Raw genomic sequence first — 21,233 nt, 5'->3', positions numbered from 1 at the left:
GTGGTCCCCCTGGATTCAAAATATTCTGTGATATATGCATATATGCGTACCTTTCTATCCTATTTTCTGTGATTTATAACTAAAATATACAGAATGCAATTACAACTGACTGTGTTTATGTAAATGCTATGTACAATATTAGAATAACATATGATCAATGTTTAAATATTTATTTTCATGCGTAATGCAATTTCCATACAGTACAAGTTTCTGACTGCCAATAATGGACATTTGCTCATTTTTTAAAAGACATTTCCATTGAATCAGCTGAAAAAAAACCCTTTCAACTGCTGAGGTTGCTCTGATAAGCTCAGTTCAACAATGCAATTTACTCATATCCTTCCTTACATTTGAGAGTAAAGGACTACATATTTCTCATAGACCTTTTCATCATAACCTTCTTGTGGAATGGTTTTACTCTAAGAAAACCTTGACTTTAACAAAAAAAGAAAGAAAAAAAAAATTTAAAAGGTGATTTTTCTTCTTCAGAAGGGAGAATGCAATGCTTATGAGTTATGTTCATTGACATTATTTGAGAGATTAGAAGTGAAATGAAAGAGACTATTTTGAAAGAGAGATTAGAAGTGAAATGAAACAACATTTTGGAGGATAAGAAGCAAATTAAGCATATTTTACTAACAGCAGAAACTTAGTTTTCTGCATAGAAAAGAAAAGAAAAGGTAGTGGTATAATTTTTTTTTTGACACTGGTATTTTATGCTTGACTTTTTTATGTGACAAGGCAAAGTAATGAAAAGATCTGAATGACTGAAGGGGATTGATGAAATATGGTATTTTGTGATACTTTGGTTTCAGCAGGAGAAGGCAGGACACGTGGTAGTTTGAGAAATCCATTCCCTGTCTTTGCTTCTGTGATTTAATTTTAAAAAGGGAAAAAAAAAAGATAGATACGTTTTGTAAATGTGTTGGACTCTAGCTTGTTTTGTACAGTGGGGTTAGAGCAGCATACATAATTCTGTGTCCAGAATTTCCCTTGATAATTCTTCTGATTCATCCAGAACCATTCCAAGTGAAATCCTGTCAGTTTTCAGAACCAAAATCTGGATAGAGCCTGTCAGACTTCATTGTCTGCTCAGGCAAAAATGTGACCTGGGAAAGAGATCCTGAGAAGAAAAACAAACAGTACAAGTAATTTGCTGACAATTTGTCAGTCCTCACTGTGCTTGTGGCTACTGATGGATTGTGTGTCAGGGGATGGGGCATCCTCTCCCAGGACACCAGTGAACCTCTGGGGGGATCCACCAAGCACACGACTCCCAGCTGCCATTCCCAAGCTTTTCCCAGCAAACTGCGTCTCTGTCTCTCTCTGTTCGTATCAATAAGGAAAACTTGGAAAATACTTCCAAAAGTTGAGCCTGCAAACAAAACTATAGCAAAACTTGGGGCACCAAAACCCAGGAGCTTGCTGGAGACATTGTTTTATGGCATTCTCCAGGATTGCTCTCCCACACAAGCTGCCCTTTATTCTGCAGGCTATAAAATATCTCTCTTTCAGCAACTCATCACTGTCCTCCTCTCTGCCTGGCACCTCGCTCTTTCCTCCCCTTCAGCACCCTCTTTTCTTCACAGTACCAATTACCTCTCTCCTCAGAGATCTTCTAATGACTGTGTAGCCAGCCAAACTCTGAAAAATCGTTGTGAACATGCATTTAGCTTTGTGAAATAACTCATTTTCAGACCTGCAGAAGAGCTGCTGTGTTTGAAAGCTTAGAGATTTTTTTCAGTCATACCAGCTGCTCTGGGAAAAGATATTTCCTCCTCCCACAAACCCTGTTCTGCATTACCAGCTGGCAATTTTAGCCTGTATGCTGATGACAATTAAAATTAGGTATGTCCACAGAACACACAATGAAGTATATTGTTAACATACCTTTGCCTGTTTATTTTCCGTCTGTTTACCAAGTAAGAAATGATAACTTTTAATGTATAATAATTTTCCCCATGTATATGAATATCCATATTTCAAATGTCTTCATATATGTATATTTTACCCACTTGCTGTCAGATAGTTTAGATTCCTTTTTAAATTACAGACACAAAACTTCCTTTGATATAAGAAAGATGTGGGTCTGCAAATCTTCAGAAGATTTCCCAAAGCTCCTTTAATATTTGAGCTGGAAATCTGAGATTTAAGAAACTTTCTTGGAGAACAATTGGGGTTTTTTCCCCATATCCCTCGCTGCAGAATCTCTCTGCAGGGATTCTCTGGGCAGTGACTATTTGCTCTTCATCTGAGCTCCTGGTGATCCACAGGAATATCTAGCAGTACTTGACATAATTTGAATTTCACAAATAAACTGAAAGAAAACTGTACAAAAACCTTTCATTGTGCAAAAGCTGCTTTGAAACCACGTTCTAATACTCGTAGAGCTTTCACCATTGCAGCAATAACACACAGGTATTGTCTGTCCTTGGGTGATGTTTTTAAATGGGGATGTTCTGTCTGATAATGAACTGAGCTACAGAGGGATGTGGTGCCCTCAGTGGCAGAATGAATTCTGGACTCAAGTCTTCCCTGAGTCCTGCATTCTCAGCTTGGCCGTGCTCCCTCCTTGGTAGGACAGATGAACACTTGCCCCTTTAGAATTCATTGTACTTCCAAATGTTTAAATTTGCATCGGGCTGGAGGTAGAAGTAGCTGATTTAGATTCCCAGGGACAATGGGTCTTGTAAGGGAAGTGTCAACAGTCCATAAACCACAGGAGTGCTGCTCTTGGCAGCCTGAGGTTCGAATAAACCTGCCAGCTGATGATGAAAGAAGATGCAATGGTCTAGCATGGTACAGTAAATATTTCCTTTAAAAGGAATGGCTATTGAATACTGGAGAACATGGGCAAAATAAATTCATAACACGTAGCAGGAGGTGGTTGTAAAGAGCTTGCTTTGGGAGACAATTCTATTCTGCAAATATCAGAGTGCTTGAAGTACAGCCCCTGTTCCCAAATGTGTCAACGAGTTCACAGATGGCATCCCCTTATATTTATGATTTAGTCTTGTTTTTGTCTCTCTTGATTTCACGGTCAGTGTCAGAAATCCCAAAGTATTTTTCATCCTCCCCTTATCTGCTTGGCTATGAGTTTTTGATTTTACTTTCTGGGGTGGGTTTTTTTCTGTTTAGTTTTGGTTTTGAGGTTTTTTTTTTTTTTGTCTCTGAAGATGATGTCATTCTTGCTTTTGGACCTGTTGTGTTCGTGGGATGTGTTACTGCACATTTTCCTTCCATATTTGCAGTCTACTTAAGACCTATTCCAACCAGAGTTGACTGAAGATTTAATTACTTACTATATCCCTATAGAAATGCTTTTTGTAAAAGAAAATGGATTCATTGAATAAATAATGGGTATGTGTAAAACTTGGTGTCTTTTTATAAATTTTTTGTCTAGGTATAAACCATTTCACTTTTTAGACAGTGTAAGTTGTTTTTTTATGTTTTTCCTGGAAAGACAACTAGCCTGAAAACTGGTAAAGCAAGGTTTTCTTCTATATGCAAAATTTTATTTATATTATGACTTTGAGAGCTCAACTACTGAAAAAAATAGGAACTTTATCACATACCTCATGTCTTGGAGAAATACAAATACAGAGTGAGCAGGTGAAAGCAACAGCCAATCTAGAGGTGTTGAGCAATTCAAGGATGAAAATGTGGTGCTAAGAAAACATTGAATAGCTGACTTTGAATAGCAAAGATGCCAAAAAGCTGAATTCAGTTTGGTTATTGTTCATTAGTATTTTAGTCAGATATAGCCAAGTTAGAGGCGCTGAGGTCAAGGCAGATACAGGAAAACATGCAATCATGTAAAATCAGTGACAAGTGATTCAATAAATTACCAAGATGCTGAATTTTAGGTTGGTTTTGAGGTTTTAAATTAACACGAGTTCTTGCAGAGTTATTGTGTGGTTTAGTTGGAAGAGCAGAGATGAAGTTTCGGGGGGAGGTTTTATGGTTTTTTCTGCCCTGTCTCTGGAAACTGGGAAGTTCTAAAGGCAGTGGCTGCTGAAGGAGGAATATGGGTGTAATTGGAGGGGATGTGACCTAGAAATGGCTGCTGCTCCAGGTCTGCAGCAGTGAATTTTCTTAGGGTTGAATGAAGCTCATACTGGGCTTGGAGGAACTGGTTATTTATTCTGCTCTTGGGAGTTTTCAGGGATTCCCAAGATAGATCTTGAGTAGCTGTGTGGGATAAAGGGAGAGATTTTTTAAAGAACATATTTATTTTCTGATATTGGAAGGAACCCTGAGTTAAATATTCCAAGAAGCCTTTGCAAACCTCCTCCCCAAAATAGACTCTGTGGGGAAGAGAAGCTTCTGTCAACTTTTGACCTTGAAAAATCCATTCAAGAGTGGTCTTGGTTTAAATCACATTCTGCCTGGATTATCCACAGTGCTGGATAGACTTTTCTAGATCTTTTTCAGCCTCTGTGCCATTTCAAAACATGTGTTTTGTCCCACAGTTTTCCAGCTTCATTGAGGTTTTGCCCCAGTTAAGCCCAGTAGGAACCTGAACAGGGCTGCTCTATCTTCCTCCCTTTCTCTCAGCATTGCAGTGCTCCTCCAATAATATGTATGATGCTATTCTCACCGTGTCAGGGACAAAATACTTCTATAAAATGCCCTGGAAATGAAAACTCTCTGCATTGTCAGTGTGAAAATATGCTGAAGGCATGCATGACTGAACAGGCAAATATAACGAGCTGCTGGGGAGTTTAATTTTGGAGATACATGGTATTGACTGACAGTGGTGTAAATGGCGAACAGACCTCTGCAAACATTTACTGTCATTACTTGTCACTGCTTGGATTCTTAAGAGAAAAGAAGCTGAGAACAGTGCTACAGAGAAGTTAGAAATCATTTTAAGTGTCTCCCAAGCTCTTTACTTTGTCTAATAGGACAGCAGATATCTCTGGATCCCTTTCTAAACACGCTTCAGACAGCATGAACTGTATTAGAAAAGCCTCATTCTTTCTGTAGATAGAGGGGGATTTTAATAGCAACAGGGTTATAATTCCATCTAAATCAATAGAGGGAGTTTCTATCTTGTTTAAGAAAAACTGACTGTGACTGCTGGAGCAGTGGGAAAGGAGAGAGATGCAAATTAGACTAATAGCTAAATCTATAGCAAGACACAAAGGTCTGAAAATGAGATAGGCACCTTTGAAAGTGCAATCTTCAAATTCCCTTCTTGCCCTCCTGGTCACTGAAGGTTTTATTTTATCCCAGTCATCCAGAGCACTCTTCCTTTGCCTGAACAGCAGCATCCTCTGCCCTGGCATCTGTGAGTAATGAAACATTTAGCTCATGAGGAAAAGTCAAAAGTCACTTTTGGTGACATTCCTCAACTTATGTCTCTTAATTTGGTAGAGTTATTCAGGATGGACTTACTGAAAACTTTTGATGGCAGGTGAACCCCTGGAGAGCTTTTGATCTCAATACAAATAATGTCTGAGGAGGAGACGGAAAAGGCACCCTAGATCTGTCTCCAGAAAATCCATTCCAATTGATTCAACACCCTCGATCTCCTTTCTCTCATTTCAGCATCAATTCAACTTTAGAAGTCTAAAATTTCCATCAGGGACTGGGAGTGCTTTGAGAAGATTTAAATTTTCACAATGAACAGCTTCTTGAGAGATAAGGATCTGAGGACTTGCAAACCAAGCAAGGAGCTGAAACCCATTTGTCTCTAACATTCTACAGGAATATTTTAATCATTAGCTCTTGTGGAAGAGCAGGTAACATTCTTGTCAGACATCTCGTTCACGAGATGTATCCCCCTGTTACTATTATCCCTGTATTTATTGATAGAAAATACTAAAGCTCCTGGGGTTAGGGAGGGGAATCCTACAGCCCAGAGAGGTTATCAAGCACCTGCCAGCCTGATGTTTTATTTTGGCTGGGTTTCTTGGTCTCTGCTCTGTGAACTGGTTTTTTTCAGGGGTCTGATATTCATGTAATCAGTTTAGATATTTACCAGAGACACTTGTTTACTTGAGGTCTAGGGTCTCTAAAATCAGATGTTGTGCTGCCAAGCATTGCATTGCGCATTGTTGCTTTGTAGACAATTCCCAAGCCTTCAAACAACTACTTGAAATCACAGAAGCAGAAGGAGAAAATACTATTAAATACACTCTACTATATCTTCCAGTCAGTGCAGGGGTATTCTTCAGCAGTTAGTGCAGTCTTCTAAAATGCCACTTGGAAAAACAGGCCCCTTTACTGGGGAAGCAAGAAGTAAGAAAGACTGCTGACATTGTGGGATGATTTTTGTTTGTTAGGAAAGCCCAATTTGTGGAGGCGAGGGGGAGGGGAGAGAGAGTTTCCTGCAACCATTACAGCTCCATCAGATGCAATATTATCCCAGTAATGATTGTTGTGCCTAATAGTCATGGACAGCAGCTTTATCCATCCTAGGAAGTGCACAAAGGAAAGCAGTGCCGCAGTCTCCAAGATGTGAGGCTTCCTCTGTTAAATTTGCCATGGATGGTTGGGCTCATCAGTTTGCATGCATCTCTGACTGATACATCATGCTGGATGCTTTAGGCAAACACACACTAATTAGAAGAGCAAATAGAAAACCCCGAGGATGCCCATGCTTAATGACATTGCCCATACTCTAAACCATCTCTACAACAAATTACTCATTTCATGGCTGTAGGCAGTGCAGGTTAATTTGTCTGTGTCTGTTGCTAAGTTGAAGCATTCACTCCTAGCAAGACACTGTGTTATGCCTTTCTAGGAAACTTTAAAATGCTTTTGAACAAAAAAGTATCAGAAGTAACAGACCAGGCCATTTCAGGAATTAAAAAGTAAGAGATGTAAAATCTACTGGAAGTTAATAGATGCTGATGAGTTAGTTACCATATAAAACCCAAAAAGATATGAAAAGGACTAAAAACACTTTGAGGACTGTTGAGTTAGAACACAACACTGGCTCAAAACAAAGGTGGATTGTGCAGAAGCCTGTGCAGTTCCTGTCAGGAATGCTTTAGTCAGGTAATTGCTTTTCAATCAATCTCAGCAAAAGAAATGAGAAGTCAAATATAGAGAATTAATCAAATTCACAGGCATCTTTGAGGAACCCACATAAAGCAAAGCTTGTCCTCATAAATGAATGAGGTGAAGATCATGGTCAAATGAGACCCAAGAGTTTATGACATTGCTGAACTGTAGTCACTGAATTGCCCACATGAACATGGGTCTTTGGAAGCACAAAACTCAATATTCTGCATAGCTGTGCCAGCTCAAGGCTTCAGTAATGAAAGCAGGCTGAGTATTGATGCCTTAAAGATGATGGATCCATTTGCCTCATACTGGCAGGTTGGGTGGGAGGCAAATAGTGAAGGGAGCAGACTGAGTGGAAGCAGATGAACTGGAAAGTCAGGATGGCTCATTCTCCATCCTCCAGCAGGATAAGAGGGACAGAAAAAGCATCTTGTGCTGCAAAGTCCTCTTACTCTTCCCTAATCAAACTCTTTTCTCAGCAGTGGAAGTCTCTGCAGTCAGCCCCAGCCACTGCAGCAGGTGTTAAGCAGGCATGTCCTCACAGACAGGATTTTACCACTCAGTTTGGTACCAAAGCTTGACTGCCACCTCTTCACACACGTGGAGGGACGTTGCCAGTAGCTCTGTGTTTGCAGCAAAACTAAAATCTCACCCAACCAATCCCATCCTTGTTAACATAATCTTTAGTGAATGAAGAGTTTGAGGCTGTGATAGTTTACGTTCTTTATAAGCGTGTAGCAGAGACTGAAATATAAACAAGCTCACAGTAGGAAAGCTCTTGGCAAGTAATCTTTCAGAAAATAAAGGTCCTGCACCCTCACAGACACCTTAAATAAACACCTTTTTTTGGCACGTAACGTGAGGTTGTTGGTAATCAACTTCCAAAATAAGTTTGGAACCCAAAATTTGCAAATCTGAGGCTAACAAAAACCTTAGTGGGGTCCAGGAGGACTTCAAACTGCTTGCTGTTTCTCATACTTCCTGGAAGTTGTGCATAAATGCACTGTCTGCTACAGTCCTAACCTGGAGAAAGGGGCTAGACAGGGGTTTGTGCCCTCTTGTCCGTCTGCCATCCTGAAAGTATTCAGGTCCTGCCTGCTTGAGGACCTTTCCTGCTTTCTCCTCCACTTACAAAGCAGTGGAGGGAGGGAAAGAGAGAGAGAGAGAAGAAGAGCATTTTAGGACCAAAATCCTGAAGTTAGGGACCCCAGGGATCTAGGTTCACTTTTTTCCCCCCCAACCCCTGTAATCTTCTTTTGTGGCTTTAGGTAAGTCATTCAGCGTCGTTGCGCCTCAGCGTGCCTTGCGCGGAGGCAAAATAATGAGCCGCGCTTTCTCCAGCTTGCCTCTGCTGGGATTTTCCCGGGCGCTGGAGCAGACCTCCCACGCTCGCAGAGGTGAGCTGTGCTCGCAGCTCTTGCGGCACTCGCACAGCCTGCGGCTCTGGTGGGCACGGGGCAGGCTGCTGTGGGACCCATCTCGTGTTCCTGGCACAGCCTGCGGCTCTGGTGGGCACGGGGCAGGCTGCTGTGGGACCCATCTCGTGTTCCTGGCACAGCCTGCGGCTCTGGTGGGCACGGGGCAGGCTGCTGTGGGACCCATCTCGTGTTCCTGGCCCAGCCACCTCCCCGCATCCCTCTCGCTCTGCCTCCTCCGTGGTACCCGAGGAGCTGCAGCCGATGCTCCTCGCTTGTCGGGCGTGCAGCGAGCGCGGCTCTCGGTCCGGCTGCGCTGTTTAGTTGGCGATGTTTGTCGTGTCTGCTGGTGTCGGGAAATTCTTTGAGCCTTGTTATCCCTACAGTAACTATAGACTTTGGCAGGAATGCGGGTGATTAATGTCGGGTCTGCGGGCTCAGCCCGAGCGGCAGCAGCTCTGCGCTGGGTGTCTGGGAGACAGCGGCGTGCCCTGCTCCGCTCTTTCACCAAACCCTGTGAATTCAGCTCGCCTAAGTAAACACTACCGAGCTGCTAATCACACGCTCTGAAACAAAACAGCACTTCAGTTCGGGATCTGGGCAAGATCAGACTTCCCTCCCTGCTCCCCTCCCCTTCTCCGCCGTCCCCTCCCTCTCTGCCCCCTCCCTGCTTTTCCCCTCCCTCTCGCCGGCAGCAGCCGAGCCGGTCCCTCCGATCCGACCTGGCAGCCTCACGCTGGGGCCGCTGCCGGCTGGGGCTGCCCGGGAGCGCTCAGCCCGTCCTGCCGTGTCCTGCCTGCCCTGCCCAGCCTGCCCAGCCTGCCCAGCCCCGCCGTGCCCCCGGCCCGCTCCCGCCGCCGCCCCGGCCGCGAAAAGTTGTGCGGAGCGCCGAGGATGGGAGCGCATCTGCAGCCGCTGGCCCTGCGGCTCCTGGCGCTGACTTTCCCCTTGGTGGCGAAGGGTTTTCCCGACGAAACCTTGGAGAAAGCCGCGAAATCCGAGGGATATTGCAGTCGGATCCTGCGAGCCCAAGGCACCAGGAGGGAAGGGTACAATGAATTCAGCCTCAGGGTGGAGGGCGATCCAGAATTTTACAAGCCTGGAAACAGTTACCGGGGTAAGTTGGACATCCTCTGCATCCCGTACTAGCGATAATGGTGAGGATAGGTGGCTCTGGAGCTGGAACGTGTCTGCCTGTCATCCCCGGATCCCTCTTGGCGTGTGTGTGTGTAACTGTGTGGGTTAAGGCAGGGTAATATCCCCCCACGCATTACTTTATTGGGGATGCTTCCATGACAAGTGAGAGGAGTTGGGTTTCAGTGTATCACTTCACTCCCAAGCGTTCCTCATTAAGAGGAATTTCCTTTCTTTTACGAGCCCTCTCCGCCGGCTCAGCGCTCGCACAAGATCACAAGTTGCGGCGATGCAAAGCGCGCTCTTCCCCCATTTACCCACTTCTGTGGGATTTCTTCCTGTCCCTTTAAATATAACCCGGTGCATGGGAGAAGCTTTAACATTCAGCAGGAAGGAGAGGAAACTCGGAGCTAAGCGTTCTTGCCCTGAAATATGAATGTTAATATAATGAGTTAGCATATGGGCAAACATGATGCAGCACACTGCCAACTTCCCACATTTTCCACTTACGTTTATCCCACCCTTTTAAAATTTTTTTCTTTTTTTTCTGGGTAAATGAACAGATGGTTCAAACAGGAAAGAGGCAGAGACAGTGCTAACGACCATTGTAAATAAGAGATGGAGGCATCCGTTCTTCCCTGAGCATGTCACATACAACCCTCGGAATGAACTTCCAAAGCACATTTGGGTGTGTTTTACTAATTAACAGGCAAAGATAACTTTTGGTCACTTTTCCTGCTTCACTATATAATGCCTTCAGAACGAAACCTTCTTGGAATATATTGCTAACCTTTTATTATAAAAACACTTTAAAAAGAATCTGGACATTTTTAGGAACCATAACGAACATGCTTTTAGGAAGAAAAAACCCAACAAAACTTTGGGAGATTTTTCTAAGTGTTTCTTAGATCCAGGGTGAAGCGCAATGTTTTCCCATTTCATGAACATGAGAATCTTAGTATATATAGGGAGAAAAAAAGAGTGTGCATGTAGCATAGTCATTGTGTTTCTTCAAGGGCTGAGAAATACATCTGCAGCGGTGGTTCACCTGTTTTGAGCATCAGTCTGTAACTTTGCATGCTGTTGATTTGATTTTTTTCCCCAAAATCATTATATTTTAACATGAAGGGGGGAAATGCACATTACCCAGCATCTGGGTAACTGTTCCAGATGGGAACATCAGGGGTAGTACCTTGAGTGTGAAAGATTTCATGTGGTGTGTCAGCTTGAGACATCTACTAAGCAGGACAAAGATGTGCCAAGTTTTTGATAGTGACAAATGCAAACGTTCTTTAAAAGTTTTGGAATTCACTTCTGTGAAAACGTTACTGGACATTTTCAGTCCTCTACCAAAGAAGTTTCTATTGCCTAGAAATGTCAGAAGAAAGAAACTCCCAGATGAATTAGCAGAACTAATTTTCTGGAGATATTAGGTCTTGGCATTAGGAACTCAATTAATAAAATCACATTAGGCTATTATAGCTGCTTGGAAGTGAGAAAATTACTGCTAATAGTAAAAAGCTGAAATGTAGAACAGGATATTTGCCTGTGTTTCTGACATCTAGGACTGAAGTATTCAGGTGGCACATTGGGGTGCGTAGATTGTTCTTGAAGGACACATTCCTGAATGGCTGGAAGAACACAAATAAATGTTGCTGTGACATAGCAGTAGTTAAAACTGACAATATACAGAAAGTTTTCAGAGCTTGTTTTCAAAGGTATTTCTACAGTCCAACTAGAACTTTATTACTGTTTTATGCAAAAGATGGAAAATCCAGCTCATGATCAAAAAATTGAGATGTTATGATGGATTTGTGGTGTTTGTTTGTTTGTATTTATTTATCTGCAAATTACTCTATATGGAACATGGCAGAACACTTACACAACCTCCTTAGCACTGGAGCCAGATATTCCTGTTTCCATGGCCCTGCTTGCATGGTGCAATCTGGACCCTTGGCACATTCCCTAGTGGGCTCTTGGAATAAAGTAGTATTTTCAAGGTGGATAACACAGGAATTATCTGTACAGGCAAACGTACTCCTCAGAAGTGTCAGTGTAGGGACATCCATTTATCTTCATGCCATCACTTGATGTGACACATCAGACTTTGAAGCTGCAGTGACTGGAGGAAATATCTCCGCACTCTTGCAGTGTGGGGATCCACAGGGAGACCACAGCTTGAAGATGCTGTCTGTCTCTGGGGGAGTTTTTATGGCTCCCCTGCAGTTATTCACCTTTACATCAGCCACGATCTGTTTGCCCTGAGGGGAAAGCCTGGGTGGATCTTGTTTGTAAGGAGCTGTGAAACCTCGGTTTTCCACCTCTGGAGCCCTGATAGAAAACAGCTGCCCTGGGCACCAAATAACTTCTGTGAGTGGGTATTCACCTCCTCTAGACACTGCCAGCAGTAAATAAGGGCACATTCTCCTGTCAGACAATTAAAAATGTCTTCCTGTAGGACCAGGTGTTCCCGTAGGACCAGCTTTGTGGGCATACCATCCTAGGGTCCAGGTCCTCTCCTCCCTGCTGGGTACCCTGGACCTTGGTGCAGCTGCTCTCGCTCCCACTGAAGGTCAGAGTTCTCACTGTGTTCAGAGGCACAAATGAGCCTCGAGTTTGGATGGTGATCCAGGGTAATGATCCTTGAAAATATTCAGTGCTGGCTTCATTGATTGTAGAGTCAGATTAATGATTGCATGAGATTTCCATGAAAAAGTGAGGTTTCATGCTATTAGAATGTAAATAAACTTGCTTCTACAAAAAGGCAGTAGTGTGTCCATTTCACACACTAACATGCAGTAGACATACTTTCTGCTATGCTATCATAAGATTATTATTCTGAAGAAGAAAAAGAGTACTAGACCAGTTATAATCCTTACATATACCTTCTGTGTGGGTGCTGTTTCAGGTTTTAATGGAATTTCCACTTGTTGGTCAGTTCACTTTCTCAGTTTTTGAGGAAAGGCCCATTTAAGGTGTTGTTCTTCATTGCATTGGTTTGGGGACTTCTAAGGAATGTTGAGTCTTTTTCTTTCCATTTCTTTCTCACCCCTCAACGTGCAAACACTGCTCAAAGAAGCACTCATTCTCTTAACTACATTAGCCATTCCCACGTTTCACAAAAAATGGATGAAATTTGGACGGGTATTTGTTGGTACTTGTGCAAAGCACAGGATGTGCAGTTGCGTAGGATGAGACAAGTCAGATTTCCTGCCTGAAACTAAAGGACCAACTGCTTTGATCACGCCAGCTTCAGCTTGGGACACCAGGGAAAGAGGGGCATGTTGAAGGTGTGTGCCAAAAGTAACTGCTGATATGTAATCTTCCCTTTAAAGCGAAATCCTTAACTCTGAGCCTTGCACTGAGATTTGACTGATCTTTGCAGGAAGTTCATATGATTCAGCAAAAGTTGGTGTGAACGCGGTGTGAGCAGGACACAGCTGTTGTTTAAAATGGCAGAGTTTAGCCCAAGAACTCACAGCCCTTATGCAACAAAGAGCCTCCCCCTTGTGAAAAACAGATGTGTTCTGACATCTTCCCAGTGCTGCCCGTGCAGGTCCAGCCTCTGCTGTGCTGGAGCACCCAGTCCAGAGGCACAGACTCCAGAACCACCCCAGAATAAGCTCCGGATTTGGGGGTGCTTGGGATAAACCCTGGTGCTGCAGTGCCACCTGAGCACACGGATAGTTCCGAGCATGACAGAAACCTTCCCAGCTCAGGTGTTACCTGGTGTTGTGGCCCAGCTGTGGGCTGCCAGAGCACACCTCCCTAAAGGTGTAAATCCCACTGCGCAGCCCCTGCCCTGCTGGTCCCTCCCTGTGTCCCTGTGTCCCCAGTGCTGGCACAGCGCTCCCGCAGCGCCGCGCAGGGATGGACCCGGCTGAACCCTCCGGCTGGGCTGGGTTTGTTTGGCTTTTGGGCTGGCTGTGTTCCCGAGCCCAGCTGCGAGCACAGCTGCCTGGATGCGGCTGCTGAGTGAGCGGCATCGCTCCTCTTGGAGCGAGCGTGGATTTGTCCGGGGTTAAAATGACTGCAGCCACAGCAGGGGTATTGCTGACCCCAGGCATTCAAAAACTATGAGTCAGGCTTTGGAATTGCCTTCCTTTTGCCTTTTTCCTGATGTTTCTGTAGCGGTTCAGATCTTCTCTGTTTTATAGCTAGGCGTTTATGCTTTTGAAACCTGCTTGGTTTGATCTGTAACTTTGAGAGGGGAAATGAAAACTGTTGAGTCAATTCACAGCTGGATTCTCTGTTTGCTTGCACAGATATTTAAGTATTTCTGGTGTAACCTTTTACTCAGAGTGATTCAGAGTCTTTAATTGCATATGATATGGATAAAAATTGTTGCATGTAAAAGACCTTTATGGCAGTTAATTTCTAAGAATCACTGTTCAAGCAGGAGTAATGTGTTCATCTCTGTTGAGTTCAGCAGTGTGCTTGGTTATTGCAACTGAGAGGCTGCCTGTGGGTTTTCATTTAGCCAGAGCTGCAGAAGTTTGCAAAATTGAACTAATCACGCTAATTATTGGGCAGAAAATGAATTAATGAATTGGAGCAATACTTTGTAAAGCAAGCAGAAATTTTAATGTGCTGCTATCCCATTTTGGAATATATGTGAAATTTTCTTTCTCCCTCAAAATCAGGACATTTAACTTCATCAGAAGTTAATGGAACAAAAAAAGTGTGTGGAAAATCTTGAGAGTTGGGGGACCTGCTATTGTGCCAGTCACTACCCCAGATTTGTACAGGTGTTTGCAGGTTTATAGGTCAAAGCGTGGCACTTACACAAAAGTTTGAAAATTGAGATAAATCTCTCCAATAATTTTTTTTCCACATATACTCAGAAAAGTTAGGTATTTGTACAAACACCGTGAGTTTTAGGCCCAAATACAGCTGCATAATGCTAGAAATTTTCAAATAGTCTATTTTCTATTTTTCCATTACTGAATTTCTAGATCTAAGAGCTCTGCATATGTTCCAAATGAACTCTGGGGCATATTTTGAGATCCCTTTCTTGTAAGGGCAATCTGTAATTTTTAGCAATGGGATTGAATCCCTCTTGGCCTTGGTCTCTCGTGGATACTCTTGTATGGAGCAGCCTTGGGAGCTGCAGTTTGCTCTGAAAACTGTGGGTGATCTTCAGTTTTTATTGTTCTGTCAGGGTTGAAGAGGGTGACAATGAAGGAGTACGAGAGACTCTGCATTATGCTTAAAGTAAAAGCTACCTAAAACATTAACAGTTCAATTTTATGTCTCTTTTAGTTTAATTCTAGAATATTTTCCCCCTAAAATTTCCTTCCCTGTTTCAGGAAAGGATTGCTATAAGTTGTTGAAGAGAGTTTGGTAATTTCAAAAGTTCTGCCCCATTCTCTCTTTCTGAGAGTGTTCAAAAGATCCTCAGCTGATGATCCTGAGATTATCTCAGCTGGTTAGAGCCTGGTGCTAAAAACGTGAGTTCAATCCCTGTAGGGGCCATTCACTAAAGAGCTGGACTTGATGATCCTCATGGGTCCCTTCCAACCCAGAATACCCCGAAATTCTGTGAACTCAGGTGTTGCTGGGTGGTGCTTGGGTGCAGCTGATGCTGAACAGACAGATTACACAATGCTGTTTTGCACTGGCATCAAATCAAGGATTTAATCCTGCTGCTGAGCGTGGTAAAATCAGGTTAGTCAGCATTACATTGCCCGTGCTCTGCCGGTGGATCCAGCGCTGCCTTCCTGGTCAGGAGAGGTGTGTGGAGAAGGGTGTTGGCTGGTGTGTGGGATTGGTTTGGCAATCAGAGCTGGCAGCACAACCTTTAGGGGCCAGCTTGAGCCAGGAGTTTAATGTTGTGTCCTGTTTTGCCCTGAGGATGAAGTGGAGGAAGGATATTTTGAGATCCTCCATTTCCAGAAGCTGGAATGCTGTGTTGAGTGCAGCTGAGCTGGAGCAGGCAGTGTGGTCATCTGGCATTACAGAGAGACTTCCTGTGCACTACTTTGTCTGTGCTCAGAACTGGCCAAAAAACTAATCAAATATTTAGGGATGGTCCTTTACATGTAACACCTCCTCATCCCCCAAAACAAACAAACAAAAACCTTCACAAAGGAAAAAATAACAAAGTAGGAGAACCTCTTGCACATGTGTCCCCACCCCCAGACCATCACCGAAACAACTGTCCTGTAGATCTGAGCAGATTACAAATCTGCTCTTAAAAAAAAAAAAAAAAAAAAAAAAAAAAAAAAAAATTGGGGGAGAAAGAAGAAAGCTGAGGTATTTCATGCCAGTGTTTCTCAGTTTATGTGGAAACTTGGACTAAACATTTTGTATTCTGGCTGGCTTGCCTCCCTGTTGTCAGTGCTCTGTAACTTTAGTTAATGCCAGCTTAGAACACACACCTTTCAAGCTGTGAAATGATGTGCAAGTGACTGATTTCACAATTAACGCTGTGTTTTTGTTGTTTCTCTGCTCACCACATCCCAGTGACGCTTTCTGCTGCCACTCCTGCCTACTTCCGAGGGTTCACACTGATCGCCCTCAAGGAAGGAAAAGAAGGTGACAAAGAGGAAGACCACGCAGGATCTTTCCAGGTGAGAGAACTTTCCCTGACCTACACGCTTTGGAGTCTTCTTTACTGCTTGCCTGGCTCAAAGGGAGATTTTTATATGCACAGCAGAATGCAAGCTGTGTTTAAGTAAGCATAAATGCTTGGGGATGTTGACATGAGGACAACATGGCATGTTTTATATTCCATGTGTATTCAAGGAGTCAAGGCTCCTGTAGCTGGACTTCAGCTTGCCTTCCCACAGTCCCACAGCTAAAAATGAGCATCAGTTATTTGAACTAGAACCTAGGACACCTGAACCTTTTATCCAAAGCGAATGTCAAAAGTGTTCTATTCATATTTTGGTTTTTGTGTTTCTCTGCCTTGATGTTTTTGTCCACTGAGATGTAGAATGTGACTCTGAGAAGTGTTTACCATGGGTATAATGACTGTTTTATCATTCATAAATTAGATTCTGCTGTTTTATTTATGCTCAGTAGTACTTTACTTAATGAACACATTCAGTGGGATGAAATGTTTGTTATTAAAAGGATTAGACTCCAGAAGGATGATTCATAAACTGGTATTTTCAGCTGCTCCATGCAGGGGATTCTGGAAACTGAAAATATATATCATATTTATGAAAGAAGGTAGAAATGATATATACATGTTTGATTCTCACATGAAGTGTTGTTTGCTGTTTGACTTTCCAGGCTTAGAAATCTTGTTGAATTGTATCGATTATAATTTACAGGATGTGCAATAACATTGATAATAATTTTAATAATGATTTCTAGGTAGGAGATTTCATTTGCCTTAGATTTTCAAGGGAAATAATTTCAAGTTGCAGTTTTGTGATCTGCAAGGAGACAGAAATTAGCATCTCTTCCTATATTTCTTCTATATTTTTGTATATAGCAAATACAATATGCAAACTCAATAAGTAATTGCCCAGTTTTCCTACTGAGTTTGCTTAGAGGCCTCTGTCTGGTTTTCATACATTTTGTAAGAGAATCTACAATAAGTAAGAACTTCTTTGAGGTTGGAATAACTCCATCTTCCTTAAAATGAAACAAATTCCGATTTGGGAGAAATCTTTTTAACACGGACTTTTTAATAAGGTTGGGTTTTTAAAGAATTAGCTAGTATTGAAGGATCAGCTACTGCTAAGAAGTAGAAATAGTGATGTTTCATCTGTTTTAAAAGATGCTTGTCACCATTAATTTCTTCATTTCAGTTATTCATATCTCTGTGGCTGTGGCTAATGGGAAAAATTTGGCCCGAGTTTTGTCTTTATGTCTGAATCACAGTGAGAAACTCACTAAGCTTTGCTGAAGTACAGAGGCATTTTGAAGTCAGCAGAGTGGGAAGCAAATGGAAATTCTATATAGATGGAAAAGAAAAAAAGCCCAGTGGATCTTAGTGGAGGGAAGATTGTTTAATGAAATGTATTGTATGGGTTGCAGTCTGAACTCAGTGTTCTTATTGGCATGTGGGAGTTTCAAAGGTTATCCATAACTAAATTTGCATATCTGTGGTTTAAACAGTACTCACCATGCTCATGCCACATTAGCACAATTCCCTGAAGTTTATTCAGATGGTGTCTGCCTGTTTTGCCTGTGTGGATACAGATGTAAGGTTCTCATTTGAGTACTCAAAGAATGCTTGCAGTGGTAAATACAGACGTCCCTTGTACCACGGCTGGGTGGTAGCAACCAGAAGAAAAAAAGATGTTTGCTTCAAGTGTTTGCACTGTGTTTTTATTAGGAGGTGAAGATGCCAAGGGTGGCTGAGCAGCTGTGCAGAGTAAGAAAAAGCTGTGTGTACAGCAACGTGAGCGCCACTTGCAGTTCTGTTTTCCCTGTGTTCACATGGAGCATGTGTCATCCAACCAGCCACACAATGCAACAGAACCCAGGGAAAAATTCCTTAATAGTGGCGTGAGATCAAATGCTGCTCTTGGGCTGCACCTCTGCTTCCACGAGGAGACAAATCCACTGCTCAGAAAGCAATCAAACAAAGCACTGCATGAAGAGAGTGCTTCATTCCCACCAGAAAACTTCCCAGTACAACCAGGATAGAATGAAATGGGAGCTGACCAAATGAGACTTTCCTTCCGTGCCTCAGAGGCTGTAAAACACTTGATTTGCCAGCCTCTGAGTGCCACTTTCCAACTGTGAAGTGTGAGTTGCAGCAGGTTTCATGGAGAACACCTGACTGCGCTCTGTGCTCAGGGCCAGACCCCTGGTGATAGGCAGTGCCTCCAAGCACTGTAAAGGAGCAGGTGCTGGAGCAGCCAGGTGCTGAGGAAGGGCCAACACAGAGTTTTTGACGTGGATGTGGTACACGTAGGAGTGGAAAGCACAGTTTTAGGGGTCACAGCCTGGCTGGAGCAGGGGGTGTGCTGCAGCCCATCTGCACCTGCACTAAGCTGTAACCTCCTCATGGCTCATTTGCTCCTGTGAGACTCTGCAGCTCACCAGGTACAGTCAATCTCCATTAATCACTGAGCTGCTGGGTTGTGAGCCTATAAATAGCTCAGCTGTTAAAATTCTTGGTTGGACAGGTATTGTTTTCTGTACACTTTCTGGTTACCCCTATGCTTGAGACTTTTAGAGAAGTGTGGTGTGGACTCCATCATTCTGAATCTGTTCTCTTCTGAGACAACTGAGACTTTAAAATCTGATTTTACTGTTTGTTTACTTCATGCAGCCAAACTTCCTTGTTTTGTTGTCCTTGTAGTACACACAGGACAGAATCTAGCCTTAAAATAAATCGCTTTGTCTCCAAAAACCACATGTAAAATAGCTAAATTAAATATGGCAGGGGAATCCAAGATGCCAAATTCAGCCATAGAAATTTGGGGATGTAGCGATAGGGCTCTTCCTTATGCCAGTGGTAATTGTACAGCTCGGTGAGGCTCTGAAAGCTTTGGGTATGTGTCCCATTGGCCTCTTTACACAAACCATTCCCAGCTCTTGTCATGCAGACTGCTGATCCTTCTCTTTTGTTTAGCAACAGTCTGCAAATCGTTTGGAAGGCAAATTAAACCCGAGGGCAGCAATCACCACTGCCTGGCTACAGAAGAGTGTCTGTATAGGCCATTTAAACAACATATGTTTGCAATGTAATAGATTCATTCTGATAAATAATGTAGAATATTAGAAATGTGGCACTGAACCTCATCTCGTCTTTCTTCCTTGTTCTCTGAGGAAGGATACATATTCCAAGAAAATTTTTGGTGGATGTTTTGTCAATCTGTTCTGAAGTGTTCAAGAAGAAGAACAAATTCATCTGTCCAAGTTAAACATTCAATATATTATATGTAATAGAAAATTTAGGGAGAATTTCTTAGATCTTTTACTAACATCTAAACTGAATCTTCACTAATAGTGGTTAAATTCCTCTCTTATAAAATTGTCTACCTAAATTAAGAATTTTCTTGATACCCTACGAGGAAGATAGTCTCAAGTTTCCTTTATTCTCCCTCCAATTCCACACACACTCTACCTGTTCCTTATTAAAATTTTCATATTTTCATTGTAGGCCATATTCTTCCAGCTTTGCTTTTGCTGCAGTCGAGATTCCAGACTTATGTTACTCAGAATTGTACACAGGAGTTGATCTGGACTCTCAGCAGAAAATCATAGAATTTGGATACACTAATCCCTAGAGTGACACAGTTCTGGAGTACCTTGGTGTTCAGGAAGAATCTCCTCAGTCTGTGGGTTTTTATTCTTTTTTTAATGTAGAGCTTCATCCAGTTTATCAAGGAAGTTATGAACTGCAGTCCTGTCCTTCAGGGTGCCATTCATTCCTCCAAAAGATGGAATATACCTGAGAACATACCTGATAATTAAACACTCAATATAAAAAAAAATGGTGTGCAAACATGATCTGTTTCTCTCATGCACAGTGATAAACTGAATCACAAGGGCCCAAAATTAAGCACTTCCTTGTACTACCTTGGCATAATCCCTTGTTGGATTTATATCTTATAGCTGCCTTTTTGTGACAGTTTAGTGTTAAATGTCTTCATGGTAGTAGTTCTCCTGGAGGTGTCCTTTTGCCTGTTTTTTGCTCTAGAGTGAACCAGAAAAATTCTTAGTTTAGGCTGCTGAATCTAACAACCCACCTGTGCAAAAGCAGTGTAAGAAAGTGAGCAAGCACAGCAGCAGCAAGAGCGAAGGTTTCATTAAAGGTGTGGCATTTATAAAAGCTTGAGGCTGTGCTCAAGAAGAAAACGTTTAAGGAAAATTGGAATAGTCAGCTAGAGTAAGGCAAGTAAGTGGTCCTTTATCTTTAGGCCCTGAAACAATAGCCCAAACACGTCCTTTGTTTTTGGTCACTCCATTCTTTTGATGCTGTTTAGTTGACTGATGAGCTTAGCAAAGCATTTAGATTAAAAGGTATTTTTTCAACCTCTCAGAAAAGCAGCTCCTCTAATGCTGTGTTCCAGCATTTTATGGGAATCTTACATCTTCTCGATACAGTGCATTTTGAAAGAAGCAGTCTTAAAAGGCTTTTAGCCATTTCAAATGATTTATTCTTGTATTTATAAGCAAAGATTGTTTTATGGTTTTTAAAAGAATTAATGACTGCAATTATTTTCTAAGCTTTTAATATTAAAAATTCAGGTATACTTGGGTCATCTTGATGTTCTTTTAAGCTTGTATGTTTGGGCTTTTTTAAGCTTGTATCCCAGTATGAACTCATCAGGCTACTCTGTAAATAGCTTATTCTGAGGTGTATGAATTGATGCAGTTTTCTTTACCAAGTGCCCAAAACTTCCAAGTGTTTTGCTCATGTTTGCATTCTCTACAGTCCCTGTCCCAGCATCTCATCACTGAAACAGAGTCTGTCATCTTACTGCTTAAAAGCATGTGGAGGTAATGAGCCATAGCTTTAATTACAGGAGTATTTTAAATAGGAAAGAATCAGAATATGCCAGGTATAAGATTTGTAGACTAAGCAGGTAGACATGAATTCTGAGTCTGTAAAATTTAAATTGCTTGTTCGTTTGCATTTGCAAGAGTATTCCCAAATTTTCTTTCTATAAGAATCACTGCAAATATTATTCTAGGCATAAACCCCCTATATGTTATAATGGAAAACCAAACTCTAGTTCACCCTTCCTGCAG

At 42.3% G+C, this 21,233-nt stretch overlaps 1 protein-coding gene across 1 annotated transcript in view; it reads left to right on the top strand.

Annotated features, from left to right (window-relative positions):
* The first annotated feature begins 9,113 nt into the window (after positions 1-9,113).
* Positions 9,114-21,233, top strand: part of SPON1 (spondin 1) — a 173,620-nt gene continuing 161,500 nt past the window's right edge. Inside the window, exons 1-2 of the mRNA XM_063397928.1 lie at positions 9,114-9,549; positions 16,032-16,138. Of these exons, the coding sequence (XP_063253998.1) occupies positions 9,327-9,549; positions 16,032-16,138 (330 nt within the window). The 5' untranslated portion in view covers positions 9,114-9,326. The remainder of the gene's footprint in view (positions 9,550-16,031; positions 16,139-21,233) is intronic.

The sequence above is a fragment of the Prinia subflava genome, chromosome 5, assembly GCF_021018805.1.
Source record: "Prinia subflava isolate CZ2003 ecotype Zambia chromosome 5, Cam_Psub_1.2, whole genome shotgun sequence".
Classification (NCBI taxonomy): domain Eukaryota; kingdom Metazoa; phylum Chordata; class Aves; order Passeriformes; family Cisticolidae; genus Prinia; species Prinia subflava.
This window is presented reverse-complemented; position numbering and strand designations above follow the sequence as displayed.